Consider the following 18,181-nt stretch of genomic DNA (forward strand, 5'->3'; position numbering starts at 1 on the left):
AAGGCTGTCAGAATTGACTTTTGGGCGACTTCTTCCAAGGCCAGCCATTCCATTATTCCCGTTTCTTGGCAACCTGTGACTTTTCCGCTGCTACCACCACCACCACCATCACCACGATCCCTCACCTCAATCACCTCAGTACGGAAATGTCATTGGATCTTTTGTCCGAGCACGTCTGTCATTATCAAACTTGGACCAGAACAACCTGCCAAATCATCCTGCCGCCGCCATTCAAGCCACCGACCTACCGTCCAAAAGTCGTCGCAGCATCTTCGCCCAACAATCCGTTACCCCCCTCGTCAGTCAGCGAGGGCACGTGCACCCCGTCTGCCACCTGTCAGACCGCAGCCCCTCCGCCACGGGTGGCAGATCCTCTCAAAGTGCGTGCATGATCGTGGCTTAAGAGGGGCAGAGACTGATGCAGTGAGGTTGCAGAGCTATTCAGTCATGACAGCTGTCGGTACCGAGTATCTTCCCGCGTCTTCGTCGAGGTTGGGTCCGATCGTGCGTCTTTGGGACGATGGATGCACTGTATCGATCACAAAGCAGCATGTCAACCTCGTTTCGTGTGCCTCATGGTCCTGTCCGCCCATGACTTCCCCCACTGTCTCTGTCAAAGTCGGAATTCGCTTTGTCGAGGTAACTTGCTTGACGATCCTTCTCTCAAACAACTGCTTGTCATCTGGAACAGGTGTTCCTGCTCTGATATGCTCATGTTCGTGGGCATGGAGACGGATCCACGCTCTGCCAAACCACGCAACACGGCCTCGTTATCCGTCTGCCCATCTGTTATCCTTTCCCTTCTCCCAACAGCAGTGTCGCCAGAGATTCCGCTGTCCATCAAATTAGAGCCCGGCCAATCTCCCAACCGCGACTTTATGCACCAAACATATATCTAAACCCTCGCCCTTTGACCAGCCTAGTAAAAAGGCGGTGGCTGTAAAACTGACCACGCACTGCCAGAAGAAGAAAGCACTGACCACCACCACCACCACCACCACCACCATCATCATTGTCTCTAGCAACCACGCCCACTATCGCCGGCTTAAGCATTATCGCCGCCCTCCCCCCTCCCCTACTAACAATCAAGCGGCCCAGCCTTCGAAGCAACGGTACCGGCCGCGCTAGAGCGAAGGCGCACTCGCGATGGTTTCAGTGTTTCCAACATGCGGATCACGAAGCTGTTCTACGACTAGATGCGGACTCCCTCTAGTGGGCAGCTAGCTACTTGGTTCACGGTCATATTCAAGGTTTGTCGAGCTGAGAAGGATGGCGAGTTAGGATTGTTGTTGCCACCGCCGTCGCCGTCGCCATCGCCACCGTTACCTCTACCAGTTATGCCTCCCAGGCGCTGTACTCGCCTCCACTCACCTTACACCGCAGACCCTGCCGACGAGGCTCGTCGGAAACCTTCGTGTCGATCACAGCATCGAGCCCATTCCACCCCCGAAAATCATTCAAGTAGTGACTAAGATAGCTCAGAGCACTCGAGACGCTTCCTCGTCAACGAGGTCAAACATACCTTGAGAGGTAAGTAACGTGGTGAAGTTGAGTTGTTGCCTGAGATGTCATCCTCTTCCTCGCTTTCGTCGCCGTGCTGAGATGGACGATCGCGGGATCCCCTTTTTTACTGCATTAGGCTGCGTAATGAGCGAGACCCAATCTGAACATGATCGAAAAGACAAAACCAATTAATCCAATAGTACTTTTAAAAAACCTACACTGATAAGCTGCCGATTACGACTACCAGCTTGTGTATTCATGCAAAAGATCATGCATGAGGCTTTTCTCAACAAAGTTATCAAGGGGTCTTCCGGCATTGAATTTGACTGCGCCATGTCCTCGCCCAGACATATTTGTGTCTTTGACAAGTCGACGACACCTCGATGTCCCTCCACTGGCACCAGCACAATCTATCCAACCAACCCTCTAACGATGCCGTGTGCGAAACCCAATCCTCACCAGTGCCTGCCCTCCCACCTTCCAATGCCAATCCCCATACCAATGCGAATATCGCTGCAGTCATAGTCTCATTCATTATAAAATTTCTTCATAATCAGGTGAAGGAAAAGGTTGACATTCACCCGAAGCGCTCCCTCGAAGAACTCCAAGAACTGCGTGTTATTAAACTGGGCTTGCAGCAGATCGTCCAGCGGCACCTGTGCGTTCGCTCCAGGGATCATCATGTTGCCAGATGATCCGTCAATTGTAAACATCCCGACTTCGTTGGATGAAAACGTGAGGTCTACTCGATCCCATTGTCGTTCACTGTATCCCCGCCAGTGCACCAAGACTCCCTTGTCAGCAAGAGTTCGTGCCGAGTACTTGTAGGATCCGAATTTGAAAGATCGTCCTGACCGTTGCAGTTCTCGTTCGTGGTCCCACTGCTTGGTGAAAGGCATAACAAACTTTTTCTTGCCCTTTTTGTTCTGCAGTGTCACCATAGCTTGCTCAATGTAGTCGTTGTATGTTTTGAGTTGCTGCTCCAGGTAAACTGCTTGCTCGTTCAGCCTTGCCAGTGTGGTCCGCACGTTTTCCAGTTCCCGCTGTCGTTGCAATCTCCGGCGGTGCTTGGTTCGAATGTCGACCGCAATGATGTTCAAGAGATCTTGGTACTGGTTGCTGCGGGTTAGACGCCCAATTGACTCTAATTGAAGCACATTCTCCAAAGCAATGCTCTTCAAATCATGATAGGACAGGGATGTGATGTCCAAATGAGTGCTTGCATCGGCGTAGGCTCCATGTCGGCGACTACCCGATGCAAGCTCCTCTTCAACAAGCTTCTCCCATTTTTCTTCGTCCTCGTGGGTGACTGGCTTCACCAATATCTCGAGCAGGCTGGCGCCAGACTGGATGCGAATAATGTAGAGGACGCATCGCTTAGTTTCGGTAAATAAAGCCTTGACATCGGCATCGGGGTCTTGAGAGTTGAGCAACTTGGGACTCAGTGTCAGACTAATCTCACCCACACTGACTCCTCGAAGTTCACTTTCATTGCTCTGGACGCTACCCAATTCGCGGAGGATGTCTCGAAGACCATCATCCTGGCTCGGGCAGATCATTCCCACCTCTTGCGAGAGTAACTTGTGAACCGAGAAGATGTCGGACAATTTGATATACAAAGTCGGTTTGGTCTTTGCGTACAGATCATTGAACTCGTCAATGTCGTAATGCTCTTCCGCCGGCGGAATAGCCATGACTAAATATCGTGTTAGCAACGTCAGCTACCCTGTGTGCAATCATTCAAACTCACTGTGGCTCCAGACAATGGCAAACCGGCCAATGCATTCCCTGATATAGTTGTTTAGCGGTTGCAAGTAGACATTATCACCTCCAAATTCCCGCCCAGCGGCTGCTTGGTTCAAGACTTTGGCGATTTCACCCAGATTGCGTTTTTGCTCTTGAGTCATGGCTCGATCAGCAACTCCATGTTTCTCAGGTTCAAGCAGGGCAGGTTGAAGATATGTTCGCCACAGCCATTGTCCAACAAGCTGGACAACGTGCTCCGAGTCCTCATTAGGGAAACGCTCCAAAAGCAGTTCATATGTCTGTTGAACGACAAATCGTACGCCGAATGGCATTCGGTGTAAGCAGTCCTCCAAGCAAAGGAAGAATTGGTCGGCAATATCCCGCAAGTCTTGCATATGTGCGATGAATGTTGCGCGGGTTTCGTGGTCTCGAATAGCGACTTCTCTCGGTACATTTGGATCTCGATGGCTTCGCTGCCCTGTGCGTAGCTCTTCATCATTAATGGCAGAGAGATAAATCTGCATCGGATCGCTCTCAAGGTCTAGTTCGGGATTATCGATGATATTCTCCTTCACCAAAGGACCCAAGACATCTCTCAAGAACTTCCTGTCTCGCGGCGATTTGGTGTAAGCCGAAAAGAGCTTGTTGGAGAATGCATGAGTTCGCAAGTAATCCTGAAGAGACAAGGCTGAGTCCACCTCTTCCTTGATTGATCTGGCAATCAGCTTCACCAGGTAGTATTCTTCCCTGCGCTTTTGCGCATACCCGAATAGTCCCATGACGAGGTGCTTGATCCGTTCACATTCCTTTTCCGGGGTAGCTTGTTCTCGGATTCGTTTGAAAAGCCTCGACAGGTACTGCGGCTGTGTTTGCAGCAGAAAGAAAAGCTCCTGATAGTGTTCCAACTTCCGCCTCGATGCTTTGTTGAGTGCCTTGAGATCGAAGGGATCTTTGGACGAGATATCGGAATTCGGAAGTAGGGTGCCAACATGTCCACCGAAATGTCGTTGATGTTTGACGACTTCATCAAGTGTGATTTTGTTCTTCACCAACAGAGCGATCTTGATGTCGAGTTGTGTCACATATTGATCGGCGAGCTCGTTCTGTCGGACGTGCTGAACCACTGTCTTGCGAAGACGCTCAAACTCGATTTCTTCCTCAAAATCAAAGTCACTGTCGTTGAGGAGATGCACGAAACCCTTCAATGTGCCAACAGGAGGGTTTTTGCCAGTAGTAAGACTTTTGTATGCCTTGCCTTGAATTTTCGCCCTGACTACACTTTGAATCTTGACGACCTTTTCCATGTTTTCCTTGAAGAATTTTTGCTTCTCTGCAAACTTAGAGCGCACCGCAGCTGCTCTTATGCTGGCTTGAATAGAAATTATCGAGTCCTCTTGGTCATCCAGAGAAGCCAACAAGTCTCCAAGACGGCTTCTGTGAAGCATGGCACGAGTTAGCGATTGTAGCTGGACAATCTCGGTTTCGTGATCATCAAGCTTTGCAAGCAGGTCTCCTGTGCGTGAACGAAGCATCGCTGCCCTTGAAAGCGATTGCAGCTGAACTACCCTTGAAACATGACGTGCTAGCATAGCTTGTTGTTTTTGTATTTGATGACGAACGAGGAAGCCCCGGAATTTTGCCTGGATTGGTATAGTTGCGGTCGATTGTCTCAGAAGGGCGAGCCTAAGAGCATTGTAAGATTCTCTGGCATTTGCGGCTCGAAGGATTGCCTGGAAAGAGGCTATGTTGGGAGCATGAGATTTCAATGCTCTCTTCTGCGACAACACATCTCGCCTGACTTTGTTGGCTCGTATCACGGCCTGCAAGGTAGCCCAGCTCTGCGTCGAGGCCTCGAGTCTTCTTTGCACCTGTTTATTGTCGTTTCGAAGTAGCAGTGCTCTGATGTTGGATTGCAAATGGGTGATGGTGCGAGCTTGACGTTCAAGATAGGCGTGTTCATCATTGAGTCTCTTTCTGGCCAGCATGCCCCGAGCAGCGGCTTGGAGGTTGTAGATTTCATTTTCCGCAGTCCTCGTTGCTTCATACTGATCCTCCACATCTCGGCGTGCAAGCGCTCCTCGAATTGCAGCTTGGAAGTCTCGAATGCCCGCAATTTGTTTACGAGACTGTGTCTTAAGTGTCTTGTTCTCTGCACGCACTTTGCTGGCACGGAACAGGCTCTGCAGTTTTAGCACATCCTTTTCTCGAGATTTCCAAATGTTTTGTGTCTTCTGCAGGTGGCATCGAGCAAGATAACCTCGGGAAATCGTCTGAAGATTGGTGGCAAACCGTTGCATGTCCATTCTGTACCCGACAATTTGCCTTGCCCAATCACCTCTAATTCGGGATTGGAAGTCGATCAAGCTTTCTTCAGCATCCCACAGCTGTTGCATGGTATCGCCCAAGCGTAGTCTCGTGAGGGCTCCTCGGATCTGAGATTGGAAGTCGAGGACTGCCATTTCCTGCTCATGCAATTCTCGATCGATCCTTTCCTCCTCGGTTTCGACAGGCTCTGGTTCTGGTTCCGCGCCAAAGCTTGCACCCATGCCAGTGAAGCTAGGCATACTGACACCTGCCTTGTCGAGTCCACGCTGCGTCTGCTCAAGCTCGTGATGTTCAAACTCGAGCTGGCCGACAAGATTTCCAATGCGAAAGTCGACCATGCCCTTGCGATAGAGAAGCCACGACAGGGCGTGAATGCAATAGATAACTTTTGGGATATTCTTCTTTTCATAGAGATCGATCAGTTCGAATCGAAATAAGTCTGGTAGGCCGACATCTTCCAAGAAGCGGAAGAACAAGACGATGTTGTCAGAGTGCTTGAATTGCAATTTTGGTTGTCGACAGATCTTGAGAGGCTGGTCTGGGTAGAACGCTTGGACAATTTCGGCCAGGGTAACACCATTGCGCAGAGCCTCCTCAAGTTCGACAATGGCTGGGATAGGTTTGTTGATGATGTCTTCGATCCATTCTTTGGCTTCTCCAATGTGACAGAGATATTCGTAGGCTTGGAGAAACTGACGCTGCTTGTCCATCCAGTTACGGTCGCCCCATCCATAACTCTTAGCTAGGGACCGATCTGGGCCGGCGACGGAATCAGCACGTTTCAGTTGCCGCCGGTTATGCATACCAACGACAGACGCACTTGGTCTGCTGACGCCATACTCTTCCACCTCTCCATTCTCAGCAAATCTTGACAATGCTCTCAGCTGGGCAGTGGATGACTTTTGCAAGTCTTGTAGATCGGGAGCTTTGAATGTGTGGGCGTGTGGGCTGGTATTGGAATGATGTAGATGCGGCCGTGAAGGAATAGGCTCGGCGTAGTGTTGATGGAGATGTTTCTCAACAAAAGGATCTTCGGAGTGAGATTGAGGGTAGGGGTCTATTGCTTGGGCCCTGGCATAAACCGAGCCAGATCGTGCGGCTTGTGGAGTGGAATTGGAGGATGGTGCTTGAGGGAGAGGCCTCAGTGATTGGCGAATGTTTCGGTATACGTGATCAGGACTGTTGTCGATACTGGATTGACCACCATATGTTCTGGTTGGTGTCATCTCTCCGGTGTCAGATATAGCCTTCTTGTGTCCTGGTGACCCTCTGGAGTAAATGCTTGAACTCGTCGAGGTGACAGTACTCGTTCGGCTAGGATGGAAGGCACTTGATGCGGCAGAATATGCTGAAGACACCGTTGAAGCGTTTGAGGTTTGGCGAAGAGGAAATCCGAACTGGTTGTCTGTCTGCGCACGACGAAGGGCGTGAGAAGACATGCCGGTGGTGGTAGTGATTCAGGATCGGCTTTAGAAACAAGATTTGGGTGAGTGTGATATTTCGGCGCTCGGGGCATCCTCCGCAGATCAACGATAACTCAAGGTGACATTCAGGTCATCCAAGCGGCCACATCAAACGTGCTGCACAAAACTCGGTCGACAGGTAAGCGGATTCGAGATGTCGCATGCTGTGATTATGTAGAAAGGCTACAGCATTGTTCAAGATGATGGAGGCGAGTGCGAGCATGAAGGTGTAGCATGTAGCGAGATGAAGAAAAGTTGGTTGTAGGCATTGAGTTGTCTGTGGAGGGGCTTGAGTGTCTGTGTTTATGTTTGACCCAAAGTAGAATGGTGGCTTTGAGAGGTGAGAGCATCTTATGATTGGCCAACCACTCAACACGTTCAACAAATCCTGACGTGAAGATGCAGGTAGAATATTTATTTTGTCTGACAAGCTTAACCTCGCAAGAAGTGAGGCCCGCAAACTCGTCAGACGGTTCTGAATACCAAAGCATCAAACCCTGCAGTGCAATACCACACCTTGAATTTAGCATTTTGTAGCTGACTGAACACACCACCCTTCTTTCTACAACGAGAAGAAAATGTAATTGGCCGTGAAGACAGCACAGGAGATTTTATTTGACCCTAGAGAATTGCCCAAAGGCCTTTTGTCCCCTGACTGACGGACTTGACGGACAATTACTTAGTAGACTGAATTAGTAATTCTCCCCTAATGCGGCCCATCCAGACCGCTTTCTTGAAGCCAAGCCCTCTAGCGCGCTTTCTCCCTCCCCTCCCTGCAATTCTTCAAAAAAGTTTCTCCCGTCTGCAACGCGATTCTTTCTTTCCTTTCCTTTGGGAAAAGTCCTTCTTTGACCCCAACAGACCATTTCACCACCGGATCCTGTTGTCAATTCGACCTCCTATACCTCCAATTCTTTCATCATGCCGATCGCCAACGGTGATGGTGCTCTTGCTGGCACTCCCCTCCGCCGCGAGATTGAAAATCTCGACTATCGAGACGCTCTCAAGGTTCTCGAGGCCGAATATCCATCAAAAGATGGCCTAGACATCCACACCCTTCTTGACTCAAAGGAAAATGGAGCACTCACATACAATGATTTCCTCATTTTGCCAGGATACATTGGTACTTGCCTCTTGTCGTCGTGTTGACCGGCTCTCTGACTGGCCCCCAGGTTTTGCTGCTGCCGAAGTCACTCTCGATTCGCCCGTCACCAAGCGCATTTCCCTGAAAACTCCCCTTCTCTCGTCTCCTATGGACACAGTCACTGAAGAGAACATGGCAATTCACTTGGCTCTTCTTGGTGGTCTGGGTGTCATCCACCACAACTGTTCTGCCGATGAACAGGCGGACATGGTCCGAAAAGTCAAGAGATATGAGAACGGTTTCATCTCGGATCCTATTGTCTTGTCTGCAAAGACCACTGTCGGCGAAGCCAAAGAGTTGAAGGAGAAATGGGGTTTCGGTGGCTTCCCTGTCACAGGTATGCTCATACTCCACACCAATCGCCCTTTCTTTGCCCACTCAAAATGATGTTCAAACCATTTACCCTTTTAAACTTTCGTTCATCCGCAGCATGAACTTGCAATGGGGAATTCAGGAGATTTCTGTCTGATACTACATGAATCGATTTTGTTGATTGTGACATCCAAGTTGGGGACGATGGCTGACCAATCGACCACACAGAGACGGGCGAGCTCAAGTCGAAATTGATTGGAATCATCACCACCAGAGATATCCAATTCCATCCTCGACCCGATGACCTGGTCACAGAGGTCATGTCCACTGACCTGATCACTGCTCCTGCTGGCACCACATTGGCCGAAGCAAATGCAGTGCTCCGCGAGTCTCGCAAGGGCAAACTTCCGATTGTCGATAACGAGGGCAATTTGGTGTCACTTTTGTCACGATCTGATTTGCTCAAAAACCTCAACTATCCTCTGGCCTCCAAAATGCCACATTCGAAGCAACTCATTTCTGCGGCAGCTATTGGTACGCGACCAGATGACAAGAACCGTCTCCAAAAGCTCGTCGACGCAGGGCTGGACATTGTCGTCTTGGACAGCAGCCAGGGTAACAGTCTTTACCAGATTGAGATGGTCAAGTATATCAAAGAAACATACCCTCAGATTGATGTGATTGCCGGAAACGTGGTAACACGGGAACAAGCAGCCAGTTTGATTGCTGCTGGTGCTGATGGTCTCCGCATCGGCATGGGCAGTGGCAGTGCGTGCATTACGCAAGAAGTCATGGCTGTCGGTCGACCACAGGCGGCTGCGGTGTTTGCCGTGTCGTCGTTCGCAGCCCGCTTTGGAGTTCCATGTATTGCCGACGGCGGCATTCAGAACGTGGGACACATTGTTAAGGGTCTTGCCATGGGTGCATCTACCGTCATGATGGGCGGTCTTCTTGCTGGGACCACCGAGTCCCCAGGCAATTACTTTGTCAGTCGCGAAGGCAAGCTCGTCAAGGCTTATCGTGGCATGGGAAGTATTGACGCCATGGAGGACAAGAAGGCTGGTGGAGGAGCTAAGGACTCCAAAGCCAGTAATGCGGGCACGGCAAGATATTTCTCCGAAGGTGATCGACTGCTGGTGGCTCAAGGTGTTTCAGGATCTGTGTTGGATCGAGGCTCAGTCACCAAGTTTGTTCCCTACCTTTTGGCAGGACTGCAACACTCTCTGCAAGACATTGGCAGCAAGAGTTTGGTCGAGCTGCGGGAGGATGTGGTCAGTGGCAAGGTGCGATTTGAGCTTCGAACAGTGAGTGCTCAAGCCGAGGGCAACGTGCACGGCTTGGACAGCTTCGACAAGAAGCTGTACTCTTGATTGAGAGAGTCGATGCATGTGAGGGGATGGCATCAAGCAGGGCGCGGGTCGGCGTTAAGGAGGGATTTGTTCCATGATATAAAAATTGGCCCAGTTTTGCATTGGCAGTGATGTGTACATGAATTAAAGATTGATGCTCACGCTTGAGACGAGTCCACGTACAGTAGATGGAGGACGTAATTGTGAATTGTACTGTTAGACACCTTGAAGCTTTGGGTATCTTGATGCTTGTGTCTGTATATGGGCTGTTGTCTTCAAGCGCAGGTAATTCCATTATTACTGAGACCCCCCACACTCCCTTTGATTTCGAGAGTACGAATAGAAGTGCGATACTATTTGCTTGGCGTTCTCTCCCCTCGCTCTCTCCCACTCGCCCATCCACGATCCTGGCAATACTCCATCCTGTCATCCTCGATCCCCATTTGGAGGCTCGGCCTTTGGAGAAGCCTCGGTCATTTCCATGTTTTGGCATCCTTGTCCCATCTCCCCACGGGCCGACAAACCGAGACCGACATGTCCTTCTGAAAACTACCACATCTCATCACTCGAGCGAGCCCTGTCGTACCTATGAAAGCTGGGAGGAGTGATTAGAGTGATTGCATCTCTGTGCTTTGGCCTCGGATAGTCTGGACGTGCCGCTCCTTCTGTCTCTACTCCTTCCCCTCCCTGTCGTTACTGTTCCTATTACCACCTGCCTCGCTCCTTCCTGGTCTTGTTTCAATGCACATATCGGCGCACACCAATCGCTCTCTTCTCTACTTTTCACACAATCATATTTACAATTCCTCTGTCAGAGATCTTGGGCATTGTCTTCTCAGATCACTAGAACGACCTCCTCCTCCTCATCTCCTCCACACCAGTCCTACCTGTAATCGAGCCTCTCGTCTAGTCCATCTGCAGGGCAGACAGTTCTATACCACCAACGTAGGTGCACACACATCATTCAGAAGCACATCAATCAACGGCTACGCCTCCCCCCTTGCCTATAGACATCCCTGCCCTCGTCATTACTCGCAATCGGTCCTGCCTCTATCGGGAAGAACCACGACCAACATCATGGCCGCCAAACCCAAAGCCAAGTTTGAGATCCGAGGATATGGGTCACAAAAAGACCCAGCTCCAGCCAGTCCGAGCGCGAGTGTGATTGTGGTGTCGCCATCCAACGAGATCCTACTTCTACACCGTGTCCAGACGTCGTCGGCCTTCCCCTCGGCACATGTCTTCCCCGGAGGCAACCTCGAGGGGTCAGATGGTCCCCTACCCAGCGACCCGACCGACCCAGCGCGACACATTGACTCAGCGGCCTATCGCACAGGGGCCATCCGCGAGCTTTTTGAAGAAACCGGAATCCTCCTTGCACGGCAGTCCCCCACCACAGCATCGCTCCTCTCTGTTTCACGCGAACAACGCCGGTCCGGACGCGAGGCGGTACACTCAGGCAAGATTCCTTTTGCACAATGGCTGAAGTCGATCGGGGGTGATGCCGCCGTGCTCGACACCGACCGACTTATCCCCTTTACGCACTGGGTGACACCCCCCAACGTGCCCAAACGTTTCACCACTCAGATGTACCTGTACTTTGTGGACGTGGCCGAGTCCGGAAACCCGAGCACACGAGCTACGGGCGACAAGATCGAGACCATGGCGCCCGAGTGGCGACGAGCCAGTGCCTGGCTAGAACGCGCCAGGAGCGGCGAGATCATTTTGTTCCCGCCACAATTCCTGCTGTTGTACTTGATCTCGGAGGTGCTCGATCGAGGGTTTGTGGACGGCGCGGTTGAGAGCGACAGCGTTGTCGTCAGCAAGAGAGACGAATTGAGAAAAGTCATCGAGCAAGGCGGCACCGGCGGCGGGAAGAAGGGTGGCCAGTGGCCTGCTTGGAGAGATAAATTCATCAGTCCGATCGGCTTGCAATTTGGCAGAGACGATAAGAGACAGTTGCTGGGTTTGGACAAGCCTGGTCCCGAGTTGAAGGACTCCCAATTGCGCGGAGAATGGGAACACGTGGTCCTAGTCAAATTTGCAAAGGAGGGCCCAAGACAGGTCGAAGTCGGGCTTCGCGATCAGATCTTGAGCGAGGCCAGGGCGAAAGAAAATGATGAACGGAGTAAATTATAGGGCCGGACACCATCAGGGTCATCAGGGTCGGTGGGATGGTTGTGGGACTAGATCTACACATCACATGTATTGAGCGAATGACTTTGATATGAAGGATATAATTTGCGCCTTTGGCGTCTCGACCTAGATTCTCATTCAAGGCACCAATGCCTAGTCATTGTGTTGTACGAGGCCATGAAACAGACTACGTTAAGCCGTCAAGGCCATCCAGGGAGCATGCGAGCTATTCTCTTTTATGGAAAATGAAGTTATTCTTTATCATCAATCCCAAATGATACAAACCACCAAGCGCCATCGCTCAAATCAAGTTGACACAAGGAGACTCAACTACCTAAGCCGTGAACGACGGACCACAGCTAGAGCCATGATAAAGTCCACTGTGCCGGGAGAGATGGCCATCTTTCCTGCCAACTGGCGAGGATGTCCGGGACACGCTCGTCAAAGCTCATCCTGGCTGGTCCAGAACCATTCTCCCAACCTGCACTCCCATTGGCCAGGCGTTCTTGGTTCGCCGCCTCATTGAGAGCATCAGCCAACTCGAGAATGGCTCCTCCCCCAACCAGAGCTTCTTCATGGTTATCCTTGATGTCGACGTTGAAGACGTGGACTGGACGGTTTAAAGGAGCGCCGCGGTCCAGTAAATTGTCCACCACGGCATCCCAGCACCGTTCTTCACACGTGAATATCACGTCCACCACACCGCCTTCCGTGCCTACCGCACCTTTGTCTCCTCTGTTTAACGCATCCATGCGAGCGGCACCAGCAATCCAATCGTGAAACCTCTCAGGACCCCACTTGATGTTTCGGTTCCGATCGAGCATGTTCAAGATCCCATTATTACGGTATAGTCTTGCATCCTGTGCTTGGAGCTCGTCGTGCATCTTGGTGTATGAAGTATTGTTGAACGTGTACACTTGAGGTTGAGAGATCGAAGGGCCGGGTAGTCGTACGTAAGAGCCAGTCCCGAATGAGATGACAGGATATGCATGCGAGGATGTGGATAGCCGTAGATGAGCCTCCATGCTACGATTGTTGTTACTAGCGCATACGGTGCAGAATTTTAGTTTGAAGGATTCGGATTCGGTGGATGGAGGCACTGGGGTGGTGGAGGTAGAGGGGGATGCTTGCGGAATGGCAATGGCATTTCCGTCGACTGGGACAGGTGTCGAGGTTTGAGGTTTTGGTGATTGTACTGGAGGCTCTAATGAAACAGGTGAAGTTGATGGTGGGGGTTCTGATTGTGTTTGAGGAGGAGGAGGTGGTGGTGGTTGAGGTGTACTCGTCTGTGCCTGTCGGCGGGCAAGCCTAGGGTCGACTGACATGATGAGAGGCGAGTGAATCAAGCGCAGTTCAGTCAGCTAAACATGATTGAGAACTATGTCATGAATAGATGTGTTAGTTGACGTGTTGTCCATGAATTGTCAGGATGTGTGTTGTGGTGTTCGACAAAAATCAGAAATGTTGTATATTTTGCGTATTTTCAAGTATCCTCAAGGTAAAGTAGGACAGCTCCAATATGGTGTTCATCACTGTAGTCGCAAAGAGGCCAATAACATGGTGGAATTCATGATGAGTACATACCTAAGGGATCAACATCGGAGGGCTTAATGATTAAGCCTGTACTGGTAGGATGAGGAGGGCGTTGTAGTCAGGTTGATGGAATGAATGAATGGGTGTGCGGAGAACAAAGATCAGGTACGAGGCTGAGGGTTGATTACCGGGTCCTTAGCCTTGAGTGCGCCTAAGGAGCCCTGGGAGCCTCCTCGGCCTCCATAAGAGCCGAGAATAGGCGGCAAAAGGCGCAAAATGAAAGATGAATCGCCCCCAAAGTGCCACTGTGGCAGGACGAGATTTCGGTCGGTTAGGCAAGTTTAGCGATCATACCAAGCTGGCGAATACACTGGTGATTGCGGTCTCAGAGGCAAAGAGGACACCGAGTGTCATTTGGCCCCCAAAAGAACCCCTCAGCCTCGATTCTTCAGCCTGATCAGAAGCCCGAGGGCCCGTAGAGCCTAAATCTAGATCCCTTCCAAGCAGGGCATCCTGCCTAATCATTACCACAACGATCCACAGGATTCTTCACTCGAACACTCGAATACTCTGCTGTTGGGCATTTCTCTATTAGGGTAGACACAAAATTGAGATGCTGCTCTACATGTCTGCGCCTGAAGGATCACCCACATTCACTAGGCTGGCAGGTTGGCAGGGTACATTATTGATCAAACCGATCAAGCCTCGCAACTCTGTAGATTCGTCGCGTGCCGACCCCTTGTCACCAAACTTGATTGGCTTGAGGCCAGGTGGACCACAGTCAGATCTCTTGACGAAGTTCGACCGAGATCCAAAATGAATTCCACTCAGGCGGCAGCAAATGTAGATGCTGTCTGCCTTGACAATATGAAGCTGACCTACGGATTTGTGGTTGATTGCCGCTGCGGCAACAAGCAGACTTTGTAGTGGTGCCACTCGACTCGGCGCGCCTTTGAAAGTGTGATTTCAGGTGGACTTGTCGCCTATAAGGTTATCGAAGGCCTAATGCCGCGGTTTGAGTTCGGGCGCTTTTAGCCCACGGACCCAGCAATGCCACCCACTGGGCACTACCAACCGCCTACGGTAACTTCCTGCGCGTCCCACACTTGGGTACCTGAGTCGACGACAACCTTCGTAAAGTCACTGTACTACTGACTGTCAATTCCAAGCCATCTAAACTCATGTTGATCCCATCCTATCCCATCCCATCTCAACTGATCCTAAAACTCATCATCATCATCATTACACGTAATAGTCCTCTCACCTAGAACCGCCCTAACTTCTAAGGACCATTATTACTTTGGTTGTCGTCTTCTCCTCTAGACCCTGGCGTTTCGGCCCATGGAAAGCCTATATTTAGAGTCGCGCATTTCACGGCGGATGCACCATCATCTCGACTTGACCACACGTTGTCCAAGCTGATTGATCCTTCCCACTTACCTACAAGATCAGATCTCACCGGCAACCCACTTCTCCGCCATCTGCACTCGGTCTCAACATCAGGCTCGAGCCCTCGATTTAGGACAATCCATCCTTCCTCTCACTCGTCCTAGTCGAGCCTCCATCCTCGTGGCTACGCGCCACCTCGAGGCACCACCCGCCATTCCTCGACTGCGACTCGTTGCTTTAGCCGACCACATCTTCACGGACTTTCATTAACGCCTCAACGTTACCCGCCCACGCATCTTCGCCTGGGCTGTCCGCCTTGATCCCTGACTTTGATTTATTTCTTCCTCGACTGCCACCGCCGCCATTCCCCTCCAACGTGGAACAACACGCCTTTCAGCTTGTCACACCCTCTTGATCGCCGCCGCTCCAGGCGACCTACCCTCTGTCATTTTGTCCTCCACGTAACCCAACATGGCCACAATCACCGCCTCGCCGCCAGCCATGTCGCCTCCTCCGACCGGCCAGTCTACCTCTTCACCTTCACTCCCTCCTTTAGTCACCTCGACTCCCACCCCTCGCCGCACTCCTGCGCAGAGACCTACATCCTATGCTGAAAGGCGCATGTCGTCCTTTTCCACACATTCGAAAGCTTCGCAACAACCTCAATCTCGCCCCGTGTCCCATGTCTTTCCTCTCTTTCATTCTAGCCTGCCATATACCCTTGTTCGAGATTTCGCGTATCTGCCGACCCACCCATTACATTATGGTCCACCTGCAACGCCATCAGGTATCTCTACTCCAGCCAGTGAGGCGAGAAGATTATCCGACCCGGCACTGTCAACCTGGGAAGATGGACGAGGACAGTGGTCTGCCACACCACCCTGGATATCAGACACCAGTCCATCTCTGAGCCACAAAGAGAGACTGCCGGCCATGACATTCAGTGATGGAGGCCCTCCTTACAGCGAGGATGACGATATTCAATCTCCCATAGTAACCACCACTAGACACAAGAAGAACAAGTCTAATGAAAGAGGCCGGTCACCCGGTGCCGCTGGTCCCAATCGAGGATTTATTGTCGGGTCAAGCGGACCGCTGGACGAATTGGATGGTCCCGGCGAAGCGGTTGAAACCTTTCAAAACCATGGCTTGCGCTTTCCTCATCAACCTCAACACCGAGATTCCAACTTTGCCAAGCCGTTGCAACGAAACACATCTCCTCAACATCAGATTCAGGACCCCACCTCTGAGGAGGAGGAATATTCCGACGGCGACGATGAAATTCGATTTTCCAAAGACTATTCTTTCACGATTGCCAGCCCGGACGAGGAAATGCATGGCAAGGCCGTCGCATTGTTTGACTTTGAAAGCGAGCATCAAAACGAGTTGCCATTGAAGGAGGGTCAAGTGATTCTGGTATCGTATCGCCTGTCCCAAGGATGGCTCGTGGCGGAAGATCCCAGAACTGGAGAGAGTGGCCTGGTTCCTGAAGAATTTGTCAGGCTCTTGCGACATATCGAGGGTGGTCTTCACGGCCTGAACTCGGTCACCCTAGAACCCGATGAACACACCACAGACCTGACCAGTCCAGTCTCGGCCGATCAGAGTTCGATGGACACCCCAGTCCCCAACAAGCACGACTTTCAGCATCACGCGCTCAAGGCGAGCACGGGTAGCAATGCTGAAAAGCACCCTCCGATACAATCTACGTTCAGCACCAGCACTCGAGACTTCAGTCCCTATCCGCTGGCTGGAAGATCTGATGATGCGACTACTCCAACCGTACCGCCGCAGAGAGACAACCCGGATGCCTCGAGCTGACACTCGGCCCAAGATGATGATAAACTACTGTCCAGCTATCTGCATTACAATGCTCTTATTTCGGTATGATCAAACACGGTGAAATGTCAAGAGCCATCGACTCCTCACAAGAGCTCACAGTGAGGCAGGATGTCCAAGCTGAAACACGTGTTTAGCATCTAGAGCAGCACTTTGCTGGTTGAGGTGGCCTTGCCATCAGTGCAACGCATATATGATATCTCGGCAGGATCAACCCGTCAGAGATGAATACTTATGGATCAATGACTTTCGGTGATTTCTTTGCATCCATCCATCCACTGTAGCTCGGACATGTGACTTGTGAGTATCGTGACTCGGAGAGATATTCAACGGCATTGTTGATTCGAGACGATTGCTACACCCGAATGACCCGGTGATCTTATATTGTTTCAACATAGGTTTACCATGTTCATCAGACCCTGCAGACCTGTCTCTGTAGATCACGGCACCACTCCAACTCCCATCAGCAAAGCTTGCAATCCACGACCTACACAAAACAATTGTCTTATAATGGCTAGTTGTTGAGTTTGAAATTAACCGCGCCACATGCGGCCTGACCCCGCCCGTTTAAAATTGCAATCTGGTGAATCCATGCCTCATGAAGATCACCAGCCACATTTGACGTGCCACATTTCTCGTCTAATCTTTACCTGCCCTGGACCAGAAGCCCCACCGGATGACGTGTAAGGCTTGTCCTTTGAATCCCTTGAATCCCTTGTCTTTATTGTCGACTTTCTTGATTTTCACACCCTAGCGACCCTCACACTGGTTGGCTTTGCTGATGATTCTCGATCACCGCCGTGTCGATCCAGACCATCCTTGCAGGTCGGTGGATCATTCTTTGCTGTTCCAACGGCCAAGGGACCCGGCATCCTCGGCCTCTTCCATGTTTTTGCTGCATACCCGCACACATTGCTCCATCTGATATGATGCCATGCCTAAGTCAAGACTTGGACTCGCCAGACCATCGCTTGGTTGCTCGCCTCGACCATGCAAGGCTCTTATGTCCCTGCATTTATCTTACCCAAAGATGAGCAAAGGTGAGCAATGATGTACGTGGCACTGCCACCACTTCTTTTATCTTCCATCGTCCCTTCCCCCGTCCTGTAGGCGCCTTCTTGTCTAGATCTCTGGCTGTTTGCCTACAAATATATCCAAAGGTGCTGGAGCTCAAGCATATTCAATCAATCCTTGTCTCCAGTGCCTCGACAGTCAGGCTTGCTCGAGCAATACCTTTTCCCAGCCCTGGTGCTTGACATTTCTATCACTGGGCCGAGGACCTTTTATTGGATAGCTTTTCACACCAAATTTGGGTGAGGATTGAAATCACGCCAAACAACACGACTTGGGTGATCATCGAGACCGGAACTAAAACCTCAGGGCTTATCCACGTCGTGGTCCGGTATCATCATTTTCTTATCGATTCAAGCGGAATTTTTCTT

The 18,181-nt window shown here is 51.0% G+C and overlaps 5 protein-coding genes across 5 annotated transcripts; 3 read left to right on the plus strand and 2 right to left on the minus strand.

The window, feature by feature from the left end:
* Positions 1-1,974: 1,974 nt before the first annotated feature.
* On the minus strand, positions 1,975-7,271 carry PV10_03468 (uncharacterized protein). The gene is made up of 2 exons (XM_016367922.1): positions 3,254-7,271; positions 1,975-3,199 (listed from the first exon to the last, which is right to left on the minus strand). The coding sequence occupies exons 1-2, from the start codon at positions 7,011-7,013 to the stop codon at positions 2,031-2,033; spliced, it is 4,929 nt and encodes a 1,642-aa protein (XP_016227440.1). The 5' UTR covers positions 7,014-7,271; the 3' UTR covers positions 1,975-2,030.
* A 585-nt stretch (positions 7,272-7,856) lies between these two features.
* PV10_03469 (inosine-5'-monophosphate dehydrogenase) lies at positions 7,857-10,137 on the plus strand. Its single transcript, XM_016367923.1, has 3 exons — positions 7,857-8,160; positions 8,210-8,518; positions 8,722-10,137. Exons 1-3 carry the CDS (start codon positions 7,959-7,961, stop codon positions 9,861-9,863), a joined length of 1,653 nt encoding a protein of 550 aa, XP_016227441.1. The 5' UTR covers positions 7,857-7,958; the 3' UTR covers positions 9,864-10,137.
* A 158-nt stretch (positions 10,138-10,295) lies between these two features.
* PV10_03470 (uncharacterized protein) lies at positions 10,296-12,133 on the plus strand. The gene has a single exon (XM_016367924.1). It carries the CDS (start codon positions 10,584-10,586, stop codon positions 11,979-11,981), a length of 1,398 nt encoding a protein of 465 aa, XP_016227442.1. The 5' UTR covers positions 10,296-10,583; the 3' UTR covers positions 11,982-12,133.
* A 68-nt stretch (positions 12,134-12,201) lies between these two features.
* On the minus strand, positions 12,202-13,746 carry PV10_03471 (RNA polymerase II subunit A domain phosphatase ssu72). Its single transcript, XM_016367925.1, has 2 exons — positions 13,563-13,746; positions 12,202-13,356 (listed from the first exon to the last, which is right to left on the minus strand). The coding sequence occupies exon 2, from the start codon at positions 13,301-13,303 to the stop codon at positions 12,338-12,340; it is 966 nt and encodes a 321-aa protein (XP_016227443.1). The 5' UTR covers positions 13,304-13,356; positions 13,563-13,746; the 3' UTR covers positions 12,202-12,337.
* Positions 13,747-14,689: 943 nt separating this feature from the next.
* Positions 14,690-17,185, plus strand: PV10_03472 (uncharacterized protein). The gene has a single exon (XM_016367926.1). It carries the CDS (start codon positions 15,372-15,374, stop codon positions 16,719-16,721), a length of 1,350 nt encoding a protein of 449 aa, XP_016227444.1. The 5' UTR covers positions 14,690-15,371; the 3' UTR covers positions 16,722-17,185.
* Positions 17,186-18,181: the final 996 nt, after the last annotated feature.

This window comes from Exophiala mesophila (assembly GCF_000836275.1).
Source record: "Exophiala mesophila strain CBS 40295 unplaced genomic scaffold supercont1.2, whole genome shotgun sequence".
NCBI lineage: Eukaryota > Fungi > Ascomycota > Eurotiomycetes > Chaetothyriales > Herpotrichiellaceae > Exophiala > Exophiala mesophila.